Source organism: Molothrus ater, chromosome 1 (genome assembly GCF_012460135.2).
Source record: "Molothrus ater isolate BHLD 08-10-18 breed brown headed cowbird chromosome 1, BPBGC_Mater_1.1, whole genome shotgun sequence".
Taxonomy (NCBI): Eukaryota; Metazoa; Chordata; class Aves; order Passeriformes; family Icteridae; genus Molothrus; species Molothrus ater.
The window spans coordinates 56,119,324-56,139,121 of NC_050478.2; the positions used below are offsets into that span (position 1 = coordinate 56,119,324).

Here is a 19,798-nt window from a genome sequence, read left to right on the forward strand (position 1 = left end):
AGATCTCCAAATGAGAGGAATCCTTCTGTATGCCATGAGACCCCAAGATTAGCTCAGTTGTTTAGAGCCTTAGCTTGTTCTCTGTATGGCTCATTCACTTAAGAGTTGCATTCTATGGATCCCTTCAAACTCAGAATATTCTGTGAAATCTGTGAGACATCCCTACAGCCTTCAGTAGCTAGTATCTCTTTTTGCCATTCAAGAATTTTGAGTTCACCTTTTCAAGGTGAGCTTTAAATGGGAAGAAAAGGACATGCACATAAAATACATTTAGGACAACCAGGGTTGTCCCCTGAAAACCAGTTGTTTTCAGAATATTTTGTTAAATGTCCTCCTATGCTCTTTTTCCATTGTCAGATCAGTTCCTATATTTATCTAAGTAAATTTGTTTGCATGTGAAAAGCTGAAGTAGATTTAGATACATGAGTTGTTCTTGTCAAATTTACTGATAGCTGTGACTTCTTTCCTTGCTTGGCTGCTCTCTTTGCTGAGGATGCAGAAGAAAAGGCTAAGAGAGAAGCAGAGGAAAAGGCTTATCAGGGAACAGATGAAAAGGAAAGAGATGAACATGATGGGAAGCCAGGTGAAGATGTCACAGAAGCAAAGGCAGAAAAGAGCAAAGAAGCAAATCCCGGGGAAAGCAAAAGGACAGATTCCAGTAAAAATCCTGTAAATGGCACTTGGCAAAGTGGTATGAGCCAACATGAAGCCTATCAAGGGAAAAATGCAGCTAGGACAGATAAGAAAATGGATCCTCATCATACTATGGGAGAAGAGAAACAGCATGTCCAGAGTGGTGAGTTCTCTTCTTCCACTGAAACATAAATCCAGCCCTAAAACCAGTAACTCACTTTAGCGATAGGGGAACCTGATGTCCTGAAAAAGCATTCCTGGGCCCAGAGTCTCTTCCTGAACATACACATAGTCACCTTCATATGGGAATCAGAAACTAAATTAAATTCCAAGTAGTGTTCTTCTGTAGATGGGGTTCACCATCCTTGCTTGGAAAAAGGAAAAATTAGGTTTTTTTATGGAACTGAAGTAGCCTCTTATGATACAGACCATGGAAAGCTGAAGCAAATAACCTGCTTCAATGAACATTGTCATTGCTTGAGAAACTGATAGGAGAAGCCAAAGTTGGCTTCTAAACTCATTTTAAAGCCAATTAAATGCATCTTTGATTTGAGCCTCAGATCAAAATATGTTTTGGAACAGAGAATTTTTCTCCACCCTTTTTTTAGGATTTATTTTATCTATCCTTCCTTTGTTCAGTTTATTTTTTATAAGGACAACCACTAGCCTTTATTTTTTGAGGGTTGTTTTCACAAAAATTTTATTCCAGTTTTTCTAACTTGCTGTGGAACTGAGTTAAAATAAGAATCCCATTCTGCACCCAAAAAAGGTGGAAAAAAAATCCATTACACATGAAAAAAACTTATTAAACCCAACAGAAGAGATCCCTTGTCTCTTGGCCATTACACTGTCCTTTCCTGCACAGCTCCTGCTCCCTGGAGCCAATATCAAAAAATGGCATTACAGCCACATGGGTCTTGTCACAAACTTGGCTAGTATCATGCAGTCCAAAATCAGCAGTAAAACCACTCAGAAGCCTTCTTTTAGAAAAAGACTGAATGGACATTTAGGCTTTGAAAGTCCAGGCTCAAGCAGTGAGTTTAAATGGCAGGAGATGCAGAAATTCGGTTTAAAACATTCCTGATATTATTCTTAGGGTTGCTGGCCCAGTAATTCCTTTGTAATTAGGGGTTTTTTTAGAATGGAAGGGTTGTGGGATCAAAGCTGTCATTCTCTCTAATGTATGGGATGTTTCTTCAGACAGTGTTACATGTGTGAACATGAATGGGCCCCTCAGGAAGACAAAAATGTCAGGGACATATGAAATGTGAGTTAGACCGCACCAGACTTTACTTCTGCAATCTTTTGTTTTGCATGCTTCTAGCAATATGGGAACTAAGTGTGCTCTAGTGATTTTGCTAGTACTTTTTTCGACAGTCTGTCTCTGCTGCAGGTGTCAAAAGTGCTCTGAAAGGAATTACAATGATTTCTGAAAATTATTGTCTTCCTCAGGAAAAGAGATTCTTCTCCTTTATTTATGGGATAAGGCCTTTATGAGGAGCAATCACTGCAGAGTCTCTGGGGGACTGATGAAATCTTAACATTCGTATGTCTAGATTTACCACAGCTTCCTTTATGCCTACATGTTAATATCTCATCTAATATATTTGTCTGATTATTTCTCTGCCTCTGTAATCCCTTTCAAAAAGATCATTATGATCATTATTCTGCTCTGCTGCTGGCAGGGTAGATATTACATTACTTAAAAGTCCCCTTTTCATAATATTCACTGAAAGTTCAGAAATTGTGTTATCCAGTGAGTTTAAAGTCTCTCTGTCATACACAGACTTGTGCTTTCTCTGAGAGATCAAACTCTGAAACAGTGCATGTGTAGATGTTCAGCATTTTTTCCTGCACACACTTAGGGTCAAGCAACTTTTTTATGCAATGGTCAAAAAAAGTTTGTTAGCTCATCATTATCATCAGCTGTATGATGGTGGAAGAAATGCAAGAAAACTTTTGTGCATATTAGTTTCAGTTGAAGACTACGCCCTTTTTTTTAAGATCACCTTAATCAAACACCTAAACTCTGTTGGATCTGCTCATAACCTCTCTGTACAAAGACCCCAAGTCAGTGGCAGTCTGATCAGCTAAGGAGGGTGCTGCTTGTCCTGCATCATCTTGCATTCATTTTTTTTTCACCCACACAGTGAGCTTAGGAAGATAAACATGAAAAATTTTGAATAAAAACTGAACAGAACATGCTTTAGTTCCATCTTGTTAAATATTTTAGGATTTGAAAATAATTCTTCTTTTATACTATGATGAAACGTAATTGGAGAGAGAGATTGATCCACTACTGTCCAAGAATAATGAATATGCTAATGTTAAGGCACATTGTGGAAGAGGGACACCTCGTTTCTCTACAATTTTTCTTTTTTTTGAGCTGTTCCAAAAATAAATATCCACTGCCCATGAGTATTTGGAAGGCAGATAATATCCTCTTTAACACTTAATACCTTTAATCTTGATCCAAAGGCTAGGGAGTAGTTATGGTACCAAAAATAGTAATACAAATGGAATAAACATCACTGTAATACAGCCTGACATGTAAAAAGTTCTGAAGTGAGACTTTTACAGCTTTTTGTGTTGAGGTGTGCATCACAAAAGGAAAAAGACCCTTCTTGCTGTTTGGATACTGCAGCTGAAATAGCTCTGTTCTGCTACAGCTTTCCATTTAAGTTTTTATTTGATCTAGCATTCAACATTCTCTTTCAATGAAGGGATGGTCTGGTAAGATCTGATGTGCTTTGCTGTATGGCTAATAGAGGACCAAAAAATGAGTCACTCTTGGTTGACATTCCTAGCTTCATGAAATACACCCCATCTTAAGTTGCTATTTTCATTCTGCATGAGCCATTGCTCTGCCAAAGGCCTTGATTTTTTTGTTTGCTACATAGGCTATAAAGGCAATGATCAGTGCTAGGATGATTGTTTCTTGATACCAACACAAACGAATTGAGGATAAAAGGAATCTGGTAAGAGAAAATAAGGCAAAATTACATAAGCGTGTTAAGGGTATCTAAGATGGTTCTTTAAAACAGACAGTTATGATGAAGCCTTGCAGGTTCTCATTTCTTTTGAAAGCATGAATGTTTCAGTCTCTGAAATGAAGCTTATGATCAAGTTTTTAATGGCCAACATACAGTCAGAGGCATTGTGAGTTTGCATATAACTTTAAAAGGTTTTGATAATTAGAAGAAATTTATAAGTGGATTTTAAAACTTGCTTATCTGTAGGACTTGGATCCATGTTTTCTGGGGCTTTGTTCTATGGAAATATGTTAATTAATTTCTTTTTGAACTCAGACCTTTCCTTCTAAGGAACAACATCTCCTTTGGTGTTGCAATTTCATTGAGTTACAAGCATTAAAATGCACTCTGCATGCATTAAAATGCGTTAAATGTTTCTTATTGCTTCTTTCTAGGTGAATCAAAGGAAGACAACAAATTGAACAGAAAATATAAGTGTAGTGTGGGGGACGAATCAAAGAAAACAGATGGTAAGGACAACATTTTATTGCATTTTTGACCTCTATTTTTATATGCAGTCTGTTGTTTCCTAAACATCTCCAGTTTATTCTAAAACAAAAATAATTGCATGGTAACCAGAAACAAACAAACAAACAAACAAACCAGAAACAGTCATTAGATTTGAAAAACGCCATTGAAGCATTATGAGGGAAAATCATTCCTTTCACTTAATGCTTAGTACGACTAAGTTCTGCTGGTAAGCCTTATCCATCAAATTTTTTGCAGAGCCTGAAAGAAAAATCCTGGATTATTAGAGTTGCTTAATAGGAAAAGCAGATTTGTGAGATTCTATCCTTCTGACTTTGTTCTGGCTGTATTCTTCTGTCTGTAAGAACAGGACACATTGGACACGAAGAAAGCAGACTGAAAAAAAAATGCTGCACAAGAGATTCTATTAAGGATGTATTGAAAAGGGAGACTACTGAAACATTTTTAAACTGTAGCAATCCCAAGCCATAGGATGGTTTCATGGGCATCTGGGAATAATTTCAAGTGAGTCTGAGCCTAGTGTAGAGGTCCACAGCCTCAGCAGTTTGGAAAAACATCTCTAAGTTCTGCAGTGTGTTTATACTTTTGCACTTCCTCACCTGTGTACCACAGGCCCATGAGACGGTATTTGAACCCACATTGCTTCAAAGACTATTGCTGAATTACTAGGTAGCAAAATAAATGCAGAAAATTTTTTCTAGCATTTTCTTTGTGCATGTATCATGAAATTCACTGAAATGTAACTATTCCTAAGTAAGTATAATACAGCGCTTTGTTTTGATAGTCAAAACAATCAAAATTATTTAGATTCCTACTGCCCTAGCAAAGTGGTAAGTAGGAAGAAAATATAATAACTCAACTAAACACATAGAAAATTTCATCTAGAAGCATGTATTAATTTCAGACACATAATCATGTACTTTTTCTTAAGAGGACCCTTAGTAATAATTATTTAAAAATCAGTTCTTTTAAGAGGTCATGTTACTTATATACTTGAGTTAAATGTCTGTCAGGAAAAAGTCTTGAACAAGTACCAATCACAGCTCTTACTGCAGTCATGCAGAAACTGAGTCTAAATACTGAAATAACATGTGACTCTTCAGCTTTTCAGGAGTATGTGCAGTTCCATATGTAACTATCAAGACTCCAGAAAGATTAAGGGGTAGAATGACTGCTCTCCCTACTCTGATGGGTGGTGGCTGAGCAGCAGCTACCCTTGTGCTGGAAGGGTGCTTCCTTGCAGGACCAGGTGAATGCAGAAACACTGGTCCAGAAACATGGGCTTTTTAGGAGGACTCAAGAGCACCAGCTCAGCCAAAAGAGTAGACCCATGACTCTCTAACTTTGAGGAAAAGGTTACATTTGAAGGCCTTCACTCTCAAGGTCTTAGAAAGATTAGGGCCACATATTTATTTGTGCTTGAGGACTAAGAAATGAATGTGTCACAGTAACTTAAGACTGAAGATTGAGGTTGTAAATTTGGTCTTTGCAAGTTGCTTATCTTTGGTGTTATTTATGGTCATTATCTATTGTCCTGTAGGAGATAGCTAAGTTAATCTCTTTAGGGAAAAGACTGGTAACCATGGGACCAATTGATTACAGTGAATAAGCAATTGTAATCATGCAAAAACAATTTGTAGGCAGACTGCTTCTGTCATTCAGACAGTGTAGAGGCAGATTATAGCTAATTATCTAATTGATAAAAATCAGTAAAAATACTGTGAATTATGCACCTTAGAAAGAAAAACACTGGAATGGCACTTCTGCTTTGCCAAATACTGCATAACCTGTTCTATCCATTACCCACTCCAGAGCGAATCTCCTTACCAGCCATGTGAGGGGTGTGGAGAAAGGAACATTATCCATGGATAATACACAGCTATTGGCAGACTACTACAATGTTTACTTGAACGTATGCTTTTTCTTGTGCCAGTGCATGGTCTTTCACATGTCACATGCTGGAGAAAAGATTAAAGAATTAGAAAGATTGAGATTATGGCTATAATGTGCTCACCACATGTAATGAAACTTGGGCAGGTGAAACTCAACCTGGACTTTTTTCAGGGTCAAAGGTACTTGGGTTTTAAAACCTCTGTTCTGTGTGTAGCTGGGAAGTATTTGTATTTAACAGGCCCATTTGTGTATGTTTAAAATAAAAGCTTTAGCTTTCTCACCACTAGCTTTTTGCATCAGCTGAAGACCTGAACCCAACTGACAACACTCTGTCCTACTGCACGGGCATCCTGCACTTAGAAAAGAAAGCTGCAGATAGTATTTTGCATAAATCTTTGTAGGATATGTATCCAAGTTGCTTTTTAAATTATATACAAAGGAAGCTATTGTAATCTCTACTTATAGACATACATACATGCCAAGATAATTCTAGTATGCTTGTCCTTCTACTACATGGGGAATCTAGTGACTAGTCTTTTTCTCATGTTAATCTGATCCTCATATTATTATTGTTGGTTGTTTTTTGGTTTGGTTTTTTTTCCTGCAGGAGATAATTCTTGTTACCCACTACTGCCTTTTTTTCTCAGTTTCAAGAAAATAAATATGGGGATTCCATTTCACAAATAAAGATACATATCTGTCAGAAACATCATCAGCACAAGTGTTTCCTGTGGGATAGAACATTGTTAAACCGTTTTGGAAAACTGAATTTTCTCACGTGAAATCATTGCTTGGGAAGTCTTTGAATGGAAAATTATAAGCAGCCCATGGACATAATTTTTCTTTACATTCCAAACTTTTTTAAAAATAATATTATTTTCTAATAAAACTAACAGCAAATGAAAAAAAAATATTCTTCCCCATTACAGACTTTATGTAAGCAAGAAATTTTTTACAGTAATCGTGGCAAACTACTGGAACATTATCTCCATTGAGGTGGTAGAAACGTCATTCCTGGAAACATTCAAAGTCAGGTTTAACAGGGCTCTGAGCAACCTGATCTAATTGTAGATGTCCCTGCTCATCACTGGGGTGTTGGGCTATATGGCCTTTAAAGGTCCTTTTTCAACCCAAACTATTCTGATTGTATGATCCTATGATTAACACTTTCACAGGTAATTTCTACCACATCCTCATTTTTTTTTCCTTACTGGGAAAAGATTCTGCAATGTTAATGCAAAGTTTTCAGTATAACTTCTTGTTTTGGGGAAAACAGTCAATTCAATCAAATATTACTCTCTCAGGTACCAACTGTAGATAAATATAGAGTTCCCTTTTTGTGTGTTTGTCCTAGGAACTTATTACTCTAGTGGTAATGCGCACTTTTAGCGTGGAAATATACAGGATGTTTGCATCTTCAACAGCTGGTAAATACAGTGAAAGCCTAATGTGCTCTGGCTATGTGATGAGCAGTACTGCCACCTCATGGTCAAATGAAAACGTCTATTTTGACAGATCTGCTTCAGTACTGCATTCTTCTATGCAGTGCAACACACTAGAATAGAATATAGTCACTATAATATAATGTAATATAATGCTAGATGTAGACTTTTTAATATATGGACTATATTTCAGATATGGAGGTTTTAGCTTTCTTTATTTTGTTTTTTTTTTAAGATATAATGTTGCTTATAGGTAGTTAAAAGCTTTTCCTTTGAGTTCTGTACATTGCCCATGCCAACATGTAGAGCTACCTTTCAGTCTTAATTTTTCTTGATAATGATTTCTTGATCAGGAAGTGAAAATTTCCCTGATTATTAAGTTAAAGCCTTCATTTCTTTCTATCCCAGTTGTCCCACAAGTAAAGTAGCAGAGTAGCTGGCACAGAATGTTATCTGACAATGCCTTTGGTATAGGAACATGGTGGTGAGAAGACACCATGATAAGGTCTCTACAATTATTCAGAGAGAGTTGAATTAACAGGATTCTTCCCAGCTTCATTCGTCAAAACTTCTCAACCATTGAATATTGACTGTCTTTGCAGCCTTCTGCAAGATACAATTTTTGTATGTGTCAATCTAGCCAAGACCACGCCATAGCAATGAGCACTAAGCAGATGTCTGATGAAATCCTGCTTATGTAATATTCATGATTCTGATGTTGTTTTAAAACAGCTTACTCAAACATATAAATAAAGAGCATGTCTATGTCTCCTTGAGAGAGGTAAAAAGGTAAATTACAGGTCATATAAATACTGGTGTCATTTCTAATTCTGCTTTGAAAGATAAACTGATCTCTCCATTATTGTCAGAAGCAAAAAATCCATTTCAGTTTGTAAGGCAAAGACATTCTATTTTTCCTTGCTGCTTGATAGTGCTCTGCATATTATGTGTCATAATCCAGCAGCACAGGCAAATTGGAATGACTGTAGTCTAAGTCTACTTACTAAAGACAATTTCTTTCATTTTCTCACTTCTTTTTTTATGGCCTGTTACCTGAATTACATTAACAGCTATGGCTCCAAGTTACAAATCAGAAAGACTTGTTAGGTTCTGGAAAAACTTGTTTGAAACATGAAGGAATTCTGCCTTCCCAAAAGACATATTTCACTGTAATCTATCTCTGCTGAGCAATTGTTCCATAGTATTGCAGTATAGGATAGGAGGGGGGTGGAATAGTTTCTGTGCTTTTTTGAAAGAAACCGTTTGTATAATTTAGGAAGTGGCACCTGAAGCAAGCTGGAATTTGCATAGAAGAATGCATTCTGAAGAAGGTTTTATGCTGTTTTAATAGCAGATAAACATGATCTTTGATGCTAAGTGCAAAATACATTGTTAGTATCTAGACAGGGCAAACAGTACATCACCATGGTATGCCTGCTTGGTGAGAATATACGGAATATGTAGAAAGGTATCCTTTATAATTATGCAGATGATTTTGCAACATTTTCGTTTTGTGTGTTTGGAAGTCTTACAGAAGGCACCTGGTTTGCCTTTGAGACTTTCATGTGTCTCTTGTTTAGACTGCTTTTTATTACTCATAGGAGCCTAGATACATGGTCATTAAGATGCTGATTGCTTTTTGAATCTACTTCATATGACAAGCTGAAAAATTGGGAATTCCATTTGTCTTGATTTAGGTGAATATTTGGAATATTCAGGTGCATGGTGAAAAAAAAATCATCACTGGAGGCAACTTAACTAGGGTTTTCTGAGTAGTTACCTGTATGGGGAACATTTTTCCACATTACGTCTGGTCCTTTAGATATATTTCTGCTCAGAGATGACACATAGTTGCATTGTTCCTCAGGGATAACATTCATGGTCCTAGAGACATGGAGCAATGTGTAACTTACACAGTGCATTGCAGAAATTGTTCCTTGATTTTGTACCATCAATTAATTTATTGCACCAGTCAGGGAGTACAGCTGTGATTTTGCTTCTATTATAGTCCTTATCCCATTTAGGAAAATTTGTGTGGAATGGAAAATGCCTGTGCAATGATGCATAGAAATTTTCCACTTCAGCAAGAGGAAAGTCCTCCTTGCTGCCAGCTGCAAGAATTATGTTCGGTAGAGTGACAGTCAGGCTTCTTTTTCCTGATGCAACACTCAGTCCTGAAAGAGAAACAAGATCATGTCTTCTCATGAGAAGAAGGAAGAATATGAAATGGCTCTTCAAAAGACATTGGTGACATTTAAATTGCATCTTCAACAACTCACAAAACAGCTAACTTCCAATTTGAGCATACCAGCTACAGGAAACAGACAGGACAACTCCTATAAGGTGTGGCATCCCATCCCAAACAAGCAACATGCACGCACCCAGATACTCATGACTGAAAAGTCTAATCTTTAGTACTTATAATCATAATTTTCTCTCCTTCTAAACCACTTCTTTCCTTTTCTTAACTTCAAAACCTGGTACTTGCAGGCAATAACAAATATAGAAGAAAGTCAACAACTGTTACCAGTTGAAAAGTGGTGTTTTTGAGTCAGGCTGAAGTGTTTAGGAGTTTAAGTGTAATTAAAAACAAGTGATAAACAAAAACTGAAGACATATTGAAAAAATCCAAATGAGAATTTTTGCTCTGAAATGGTGTTTCACATTTTTATCCACCATTAAGTAAATGGTAAACAAAAAAACTTTTGTTTTAGTTAGATTAAAAGCTCAGCTTGATCTTTTATTTTCTATCTATCCACCCCACTACCCTACCCAAACCCCAATCTCCAACAGACATTTTGCCATGCAAAAATACACCAATCCCTTGTGTCTGACCCAGAGCTAGGCATTATCCTAATTTTTTGTTTTAGTCACTCAGCCAAAGAAGCCCAGTGCTTATTACAAAATTCTAATTCACATATGTGGCTGGAAACCTTGCTGGCTTTGATTTTCCTTCTTCCTGCGGAAGGTTCTATGATTTGCATGGTAAGATTTTGGTAGTGGGAAGGGCTGGAGGGGTGGCTTTTCTGCTAGCTTCTTTCTGCTAGAAGCTTCCCTTATGTCTGACAGAGCCACTCCCAGCCAGCTCCAAGATGGACCGACCCACCAAGGACAAGCCCATCAGTAGTCATGAGAAGTCCTCCCATGAGGAGGAAAGAGCAGCAGAGACAATGTTTGATGAATTGATTCTAACCCCCATTCTCTGTCCTTCTGTTCCCTGTGGAGGAATAGGTAGAGAATCGTGAATAAAGTTAAGCCCAGGAAGGAGGGAGAGGTGGGAGAAAGATGTTTTGAGATTTGGTTTTACTTCACATTATCCTACTGTGATTTTAATAATAAATTAAATAAAATTTTCCAAGTCAAGTATGTTTTACCTGTGACAGTAATTGGTTAATGATCTCCCTCTGCCCTTATCTCAAAACATGATCCTTTCCTTATATATTCTCTCCCCATGTCAAGCTTAGGAGAGGAGTGATAGAGTAGTACCTTGGGTCTAGCCAAGGTCAACCCACCACACAACTCATCCCCCTTGCTCCTTGAAAAGGACTGGGGTTCTTGTTTCCATCCATAATGGAATATCTCTTTATGAAAACAATTATCTAGCTTTTACCCCAAACATATGCAGAATTTTGAATTATGTTTGATTATCAAATATAGAATAAGATTTTGCACCTAATTTTCTAGGTGGCTTTACCTAGTAAGTATCTAATTTCATTCATACATGCTTTATTCAGGAAACTCAGTAATTACTTTGTGTAATCAAACCTTTGCCAGTGTATTCATTATATTTTTATCTGCTTAAATATATGTCCATAATATGCTGGCAGTCAAATCACATATATTAAATCAAAACTGACCTCTTTCATCACTGATGTTATCCTAGGTCAAGTGGAATGCAAACTGTCAAGCCAACATAAAACTCAACATCAGGGTGAAAAGAACTAGAAATTTTTAGCTTCATGAATGATTTAGGCACAATTATGTGCCAAAGCTCCAAAACCAGGACACCTTCTATGCTAATGCTATTTCTCATCATAGAAAAATTGATATGATGCACTTGAGTCATGTGCTAAATTGGAGTGATGTTATTTAAATTCACTTACTAAACAAATATTCAAAACTTTTTCCCAAGAGCATTTATTCTTGTTTTCCCTTGTTTTAAAGAGAATGCAAGCACCTTCAAATAGCATTTTGTTTTCTTTGAAAAAATAATCAGTCCAAAATTTCTCATTCATTAGACATACCAATAACAGAGATGAATTAACTTATGATGCATATTTCTTCTTTATTTCATTGATCTTCTGAAGTTTGCTTCTTAGGCCTTATACATCTCTCAGGCAATTGAAGAAAGAAAATACCATACTATACAGAATTTATTTCTTCATGGTCGTAATTATCTTTGAAAAGGCTTTCAAATGGCTTTAGTAGGAGACAGGATCATCCAGTCTGAGAACTGAGTTCTTAGATTTCAAAATCTTTGTTTTATTTTGAGCACTAGAAATAGCTTCAATTGTCCTTTTCAGGTAGAAAAGCTGCAGATTATGACTAAATCCACTTTAGTACTCAGGGAGACAAGAAATAACAGGTTTGGGGGAAAAAGCTTACAAAAAAGAAAATTCACTTCTTTACAAACTCTAAGATGCTGAGTGAGTCCACAAAGGAATTAAAAGTGGCAAATTTGGTAATTTGTCTCAGCAACTGCAAATACTTCTGTCATTTGTGGTGGGAAAGACTGGATTATAGATTATGTGGGATGCAGTTACTCAGACTACTATTTCACCTCATTGTCCATTGCATCAGTAGTAATTGTTTTATGATATCAAAGGCCATACAAGAATTTGCCATTTCTTTTGTCATTTTACTCAGTGCTTCGATGGAGCTGGGTTCTAGGGGCAGCAGGGCTTGCAATAAATAATCTCATTTTGAAAAACCTATGCTTTTAATTAGTTGGGCTAGAAGCTACTTTCAAACACCATGTCAGCTTTGCTATGAACGCTTGAACAACCTTACTGGTTGTTCAAGCGTCCATAGACCAGAAGTCTCTTCAGCTCTCCATCACCTGCGTGACAACATTTCATAGAAGAGACCTTAATGAACAAAAACCAAAATTAGAGCAATGGGTGTATCCCACTTCAATGATGTGTTCCCACTACCCCTTCTGTGTTCCAGAGGAACAAGGTAGATAGAGGTCAAATCTCTGACTTGGATACACTCTGATGGATTTATCACTCCATTACTTTGTCAAATTATCTTTGGAGCCCTGGTACTTTTGTATACTGGGCACTGAGGCAACACAATTCAAAATTTACACAGGCATTATGTGATAAATCATATCTTTTTATTATTCTCAAATTTACTGTTTGTAAGTTTGTTTGGTAATTCCCTTCTTCGATTGTGAGAAACAGTGAGTAATTGTTCTCTTTCACATTCTTGGTACCACTAATAGTTTCATTTACTTTTTGTTAGACTCTCTCTGCAACTCTGTTTCTAGGCTAGAGTCATAGCACATGAACTTTGTGTATTGAACTTTTCTTCAAGTGCAACCCTTTTGCAAACCGCTATGTTAGGATGTAACACTGACAGTCTGTATTACACACATTTATTACAATGTGACAAGAGAATCTCAGGTTAATGAAAATGAGATAACCTCTCGTTTTTTCCCTTTTATTTTCAATAGTATAGTCATGGATAATTGTGCCATGGAAGCTGCCATCCTGTGCTTCCTTCAGAATTAAGTATGGTTATAATGCTTCAGAATTTGAGCAGAGAAAACAAGGACCCTGCAAGAACCTCACACTTTCATTCATGGGGATTCAAGCAGGATAAATAGACAGTGAAAAAAATGCCAAAACCCCTGCCCAAAGGCTCCTTAATCTACACCATACTGTCCTGCAGTCTGCATTCAGCATTTATTTTTTTAGGAGAGAAAAGTGATTTTTCTTTTAAATGCAATTTGAATACCATAGGTCCTGATAGCCTGGCCTGACACTGGATGCCACTGGGAAGTGTCTGTCTTGGTTTAAAATAATTTTTTAAAATTATTGTCTGCCAAGGAAGGCAGGAACCTTCCTGGGATGGAAAATATGACCCCTTCCCTCCAAATTATTGTAACTTTGAAATCATAGTGCTTTAAGGCAAAGATATAGGAAAAGGAATAACAGTTCTTTACTAATTTACTAATATATATATATATATATGTGTGTGTGTGTGTGTGTGTATGTGTATGTGTGTGTATGTATGTATGTATGTATGTATGTATGTATGTATGTATGTATGTATGTATATAAAACAAGACAAACAAACAACAACAACGGCAGCAACAATAAACAAAAAATCAGAAGCTCGGTAACAGCCTGTCTTGGCTGCAGGCGCTTTCCCTTTTGGTGTAGTTATGGTGACAGCCAGCAGGGGCGCTGTCGGCTCATTGCCAGAAAGGGCAGGTGTGCTAATTCCCCCGCGGCTGCAGGGGGCGCTGTGGCGCAACTTCAGTCCCCTCCCCACGCGGCAGTAGGGGCTTGGGTGATGAGAGAGAAGGAAAAGGGGCTCCCCTTGCGAAACTTAAGGGGAGCAGCCAGTCTCAGTGCCTCTCCGGGTGGCGAGCTGTTCTGTAGGAAGAACCTCAGAGCAGCAGGCTGTAACAGCAGAGACAACCACACCCCAGGTGGCAAACAAAGTGTAGCAAAAACACCGAAGCCATAGCAGGAGCAGAAGGAATCCAGGATTCCAATCCCAATCCACCAGAAGGGTGGATGAGGGAAGTCAAGTTAAAGTGTAGCAAAACCCCCCGAATTAGTGGCAGAAAACAGCAGGGGCAGGGCGACCCAAGGACGAGAGAGAAGATGGAGGGAAGGTGTTGTTTCAGGTTTTCCTTTGGCTCTCACATCTCCTGTGTGATATCCTGGGAATATCCGTGGCAGCTGGACTCCCTCAAGCAGCCCGGAAGTGCTCCCTCCAGAGAGTGGTTGGGGGTCCGGGTTCAGAGCTTCCCCTGAGACACCCAAGCAGATGGTGAGGGTCCCTCCCAGTGAGGTCAGGTGAAGAGGTCTCAGTTCAATGATCACTCTCGCTAGCAAAGGCTTACCCACGGCAAGGAGAAGCAGTGAAGGACAAAACTCCACAGTGGCAGCAAATCCTTCAGGCAGCAGCAGTCCGGCACCAAAACCACAGCCGTCAGTCCTCTGATACCCAGAGAAAGAGAAAGAGGGCTGAGCCCAGCCCCTCACCCCCAGCCATGGCTCCTGGCATCTCTGCGCTTCCCAAGAACGCTGAGCTTCCCTGCCACCACACTCGCTCCCCCAGCTGCAGCAAGACTGAAGCAAGCTGCATCCCTTCCCTGCCCTTCCCTATCCAGGTCACGTCTTTTGTCTCTTAAGTACCCATCATTCCCATCTCTTAGACAACAAATGGTAGAAGTCCCTAGCGCTCAACAGTGTCCTAAGCCCTCTCTGAGCAGTACTGTGGTTTTGGCAGCTGGAGAGGAAGGGGAGGAGGTAAAAGGCGGGCATTTATCTTGAGCAGCAGAGCTGGCCGCTATCAGAAGCAGTGCTGGGAGAGGTCAGCTCTCCACTTCCACTTGGTGGAACCAATGTAGTAATTATGTATCCTCTGAACAGAAACAGACATGGTTCTCCCAGGATTTTAGAAGCTGCGAGAAACTTAGACAGAAGAATTCAAACTATTATCTCTTTCTGTAACCATTGTTTATAGATATAGTTCTTCAGAGCGTGCTATTCAAAGTTCACCAATAGTGTGAGAGAAGATTCCTAAAGGCCAATCAGGTCTTAGGTCCACCATTGTTTCTATAAGAACTAGATTCTAATAATAAAGTGTCTTTTCAAGCCTTCTGAGAATGGAGTCTCTGTATCACCTTTGGCTGTCCCTGATACCCCTTCGGTGATAGAGCCAGTACCACGTCTGTGAATTGTACTTGGTGAGGAGCAGGAGTCAGAACAGAACAGATGCTTCTGAGTTAGTTTAAACGCTCACCACAGTCTAAATGTTTCTGTGTGTCCTCCAACTGTGTTGAGAGAGCAGATTTTGAAAGTTTGATCTGGAGCAGATTTTGAAAGTTTGAATTAGACAGGCAGAATAAATGCCAACTGTTAAAATGGAAAGCTCTTCTAAGACTTTGGACTCCAAAACATCATTAAGAGAGTATAATTACTGTGCAAATCTGTCAGGCAGCTTTCTTGCTGTACGGGTGTGCTCATATACTAATTCTGTGTGAAGAAAAATATGAACTGTGGTGTATTTTCATTTCAGTATGTCACCCTGTATAGATATATAGCTTCATAGTCCAGCAGGCAAAAGTTAAAAATGCCTTGGTATAAACTAGAAACCGATAGCAGAAATGGACTCACAGTGGGTGTTGGTATCACAACATGGAAAAGTTGTAGAAGTCACTGGCATTCACATTAGCAATCAAAGTGAAGGCCAGTACTCAACCTTGACAATATAAGTTCCTCAGAGACAGTGAAGGACTGAGATGTGTATTCAGGGAAGGCTATTTCAGATAATGATAATCAATATATGCTAAGTGGACTGCTTAAAGTCTTAGATGTACAGAGCACTGCATATTCATTCTTCTTCCTCTTTCTACTACCTCTGTTGATATATGCTAGTATTTACACTAGAGCTGTTGTATTTAATTGAGAAAGAGGCTGAATCTATCCAAAACTAGGATAGTTGAAGGAAGTTCTATTATATCCAATGGGAAATTTGGCGAGAAAACCAAAACTGCTGCTCCACCAAGCAGAAAAACAATTCAGAGCAAGATCCATGCTGCTATGTTCTTGCTGGAGCTGATGAGGTAGCTAACAGAAATAAAAAGCTATCACAGAATCATAAGAAATTAAGGGGTTAAAATGAACCTTAAAGATCATCTAGTCCTAACCTCTCCTGCCATGGACAGGGGCATCTACCACTAGACCAGGTTGCTCAAGGCCTTAGCCAATCTGGCTTTGAACACTGCCATGGTTGGGACATCCACAGCCTTTCTGCATTGACTCAGTTCTCCATAGGCAGGGAACTTCCAGAGAATGGAGAAAACTGCATTTTGCCTTGCTTCATTAACTGGGATGGGAGGGGTTAAAATTATTGTAAATGTGGATGGCATAGGAAGAGAAGCATGTGTTAGGTGGTATTTCGAGCTCTGTTTCAGGTCCCTGGTGTGATTCAGCAAATTCTTTAAGTTCAGAAATACATACTGCTCAAATATGTCATTTAGTCCACCTGCCCCAAATAATTACCCTTCCTTCTGGGTCAGTCTTTTCTCTTTTAATGTGGCTAATTATAAGTGTCATGGGATTATTATGATCCTGTTAATGACAGTAAATCAGGCTGAATGCTTCAGTTGGGAAACATCATGGAAATGTACTACTGTTGTTATGGCTGTTACTACTGCCTATTGTAGATTATGCTGGAAATGTGACAACTCAGTCTAAATAAATCAAATAAAATGCTGAAACCATAAGTCTTTAAAATAATGTCTTAGAATTGCATGAGTGAGCAAGATTTGGTAGTAGCAACTTACGGGGGACCATCCTGAAAGGAAAGGTTCCCCTGCTATCTGTGTGGTAGAAGATACCAACTCACTAGTAGATCTGTGCAGTTGCTGTATACATTCAACACAGACAATGTTGTCCAGCAGTAAAGATCTTTGTTTTGGCAGTCCTTTTTCTCCTTTGCCCAAATACCATTAAAAAAAAAAATAGATTATTGAGTGCAAAAGAAATTGGTTTCCTGAAAGGAACCAAAAGATTTTTTGATGCAATAATGTCTTCCAAGGCATGCCCAGCCCTACAGGTAAATTCATCTCTCCTCGGGCTGAATGTCCTTGGTTGAGAGACTCTTTCCAATGTTCTTTAAAACTCTTCTGATATAAGCATTGTCAGAATTACAGCAGGTGCCAGGTGTACTCAGGGAGCCAGTTAGAACAGCCAATATAGACTAAAATATTCATGTTCCTGTTTGAAGCTTTTTCAGAGGATTTCTAGTGATGGTTATGAGACAAATTGGATGGACTCTCTTCTTTAATTAGAAACTGTCAATTTTCACCAGAAATAACCAAAAATTTTTTTGTCTATACTTCTTTCTCAAGGAGATCTGTTTATTGTGAAGATGCACTTGTAGTATAACTACATAGAAAACAGTTATGTTTGTACATTCAGGATAATATTAGTCAAACATAAACTAATTATGAGGCCAAGGGATTATAAATATTTGACAGGAGTCAAGCAGATTGTAAAATATACATCTTTTGTTATGTCTTTGGTGCGTCTCCATACTTAAGGCTGTGTTTTTCACTGAAAGCTCAATGGGAGTAAAGAGCTTTTAAAATGTAGCATTCTTTTGTGTTTGGAACATTTTCTTTTCTTCATTTTAAACCACATGTACAACGTTCTTGCCTTCACAAGCAAAAAGGTGCTGGAAAAGCTGTTGATGAAAGATGATAGGGGAACCCCACAGCAAAGAAACCTATTAAAATCTCTTGATCTATGCATGATGGACTCTGTTATGTGATCCTCTTCATTCCTAAGTTTGAATTCTAGCTGGATTAGTCTGATCATAATAGATTTCAATTTGTTTCGAACAGAATAATATTTCCAGTTGTACCTGTAAGAGGTACGCATTGGTGTGCCTCACCTTGTACCCTTTCAACAGTTACGCAAACTTCACTCCTTGCAGAAAATGAGGCTGTCTACACTGATACCCTTGTTTTACTTTCCCAGATTATCTACCCCTTGGACAAAGTGGAGAAAGGCAGCATTTGACACTTTTCTATTTATTTTTCTTTTTTTTTTCTTTTTCCAGGTACAGAAGAGTAAAAATGTATTTAAAAAGACACTGCAAATCTCTTTCATCATTTTATCTGACCTTCATTCCTGTTCTACTCCTGCAAAGACCAGATTCTGGGAAAGGCATTAAACAGCTTTCAAAACACTCCTCCTCTCACTGGCTACTTCACAGCTAATGAGTCTGGTTCAAGGGTGGGGGCCTTTTTTTTTTTGGTTAATTTTGTTTGTTTGTTCACGTATGTATGTTTTTTATTGTTGGTTTTTCTGGAAGGATTCTTGTTAAAAGGTCAAATTGTGATTTCATTGTAAATTGTTCCATTTTACTGGACAGGTCAAGCAAATAGGAAAAAGTATTCTTCAAAAGCTGTTTTTGCCCTTTGCTATGCCTCAGCTGGTGAAACCAACACTAGGATGAGGCAAAAGGATATAAAAGAAAAAAAATCAAAAAATCCTTGATAGTAATTAGCTTTTTCTTTTTCTTTTCACTGAAAACCTTTTCCAATTGCTACGAGACAGAATTTGACATCAGTTTTACCCCTATTGAAGATTTTATTAATAAGAACAGTGAATTTGTAGAGCCATTTGACTATTTCTTGGGATTTGGTTACTTTCGCATGTAATACAATGACAGAAAAATATTTTTTTTTCTAAACAGCAGACTCCCTCAACCCTTGATTTTGTTCTTTTTTTGAAGTTAGGAAAAGAATTACCAATGAAAGCAACATTCTCTTGAGGCAAATTTTGTTTGTCAGACTCTGAGCACATGTATTAATGTGTGTGATGTGCCTGTATAATTTGATATTGCAGAAAATTATGTTTCTCACATTTTTTTCATGGCCCACTAGTAGTAGCTGTTTGTCTGACCTGAAGATCTAGGAGAAGAGAAGCATCAGGGAATCACATGGGTCAGTTTTTACTTTCATCTCAATATCTCAGTTTAAACTTTCATCACTGACTGAATGGACAGTCCAATGAAAAGGAAAAGCATTGTTGGATAAGGATGGACAGAAAAAAATCAAAATAAGAATGTATGAGAACATCAAGCACATTTGTGTTTCTGGCTTGGTATTTTAATAGGAATCCAGTTAATTGTAAGCAATTTTGCCTGTTTATGTGGAAGTCAAGACAAACATATACATACAATATACATATACAATACATACAACGATTTTTGCTGAACAGCTTGCTGTTCAGGATGAGATCTTGCTCTATTACTCATATATGTATTTTTTTAAGGAATCATACTCCTGTCATGGAACTTTTCTATGTAAAAAACATGCAAAATATTAGGTAAAGGTAAATCTTAGTATTTCCTTTTCATGTTTAAAAGCCCAGAATTTAACAATCAAAATCTGTGTCTCTGTTCCTTCTTAAACTATGCATATATAGGGAGGAGCATCCTGTGATACTAGGAAAAATTACAGCAGTAAGCTTAGACTAAATCCATTTTAAAAGTGAACATATTCATACTTAAGAGTGTTTAGTATTTGGGATTTTCATTATTGGGGCTCGA

General features: G+C 37.9%; 1 protein-coding gene across 1 annotated transcript in view; it reads left to right on the top strand.

The window, feature by feature from the left end:
* PDE1C (phosphodiesterase 1C) overlaps positions 1 to 18,471 on the top strand; it is a 289,933-nt gene extending 271,462 nt beyond the window's left edge. The window contains exons 20-22 of the mRNA XM_036406364.1: positions 500 to 796; positions 4,061 to 4,135; positions 18,302 to 18,471. Of these exons, the coding sequence (XP_036262257.1) occupies positions 500 to 796; positions 4,061 to 4,135; positions 18,302 to 18,315 (386 nt within the window). The 3' untranslated portion in view covers positions 18,316 to 18,471. The remainder of the gene's footprint in view (positions 1 to 499; positions 797 to 4,060; positions 4,136 to 18,301) is intronic.
* The last annotated feature ends 1,327 nt before the right edge of the window (positions 18,472 to 19,798 follow it).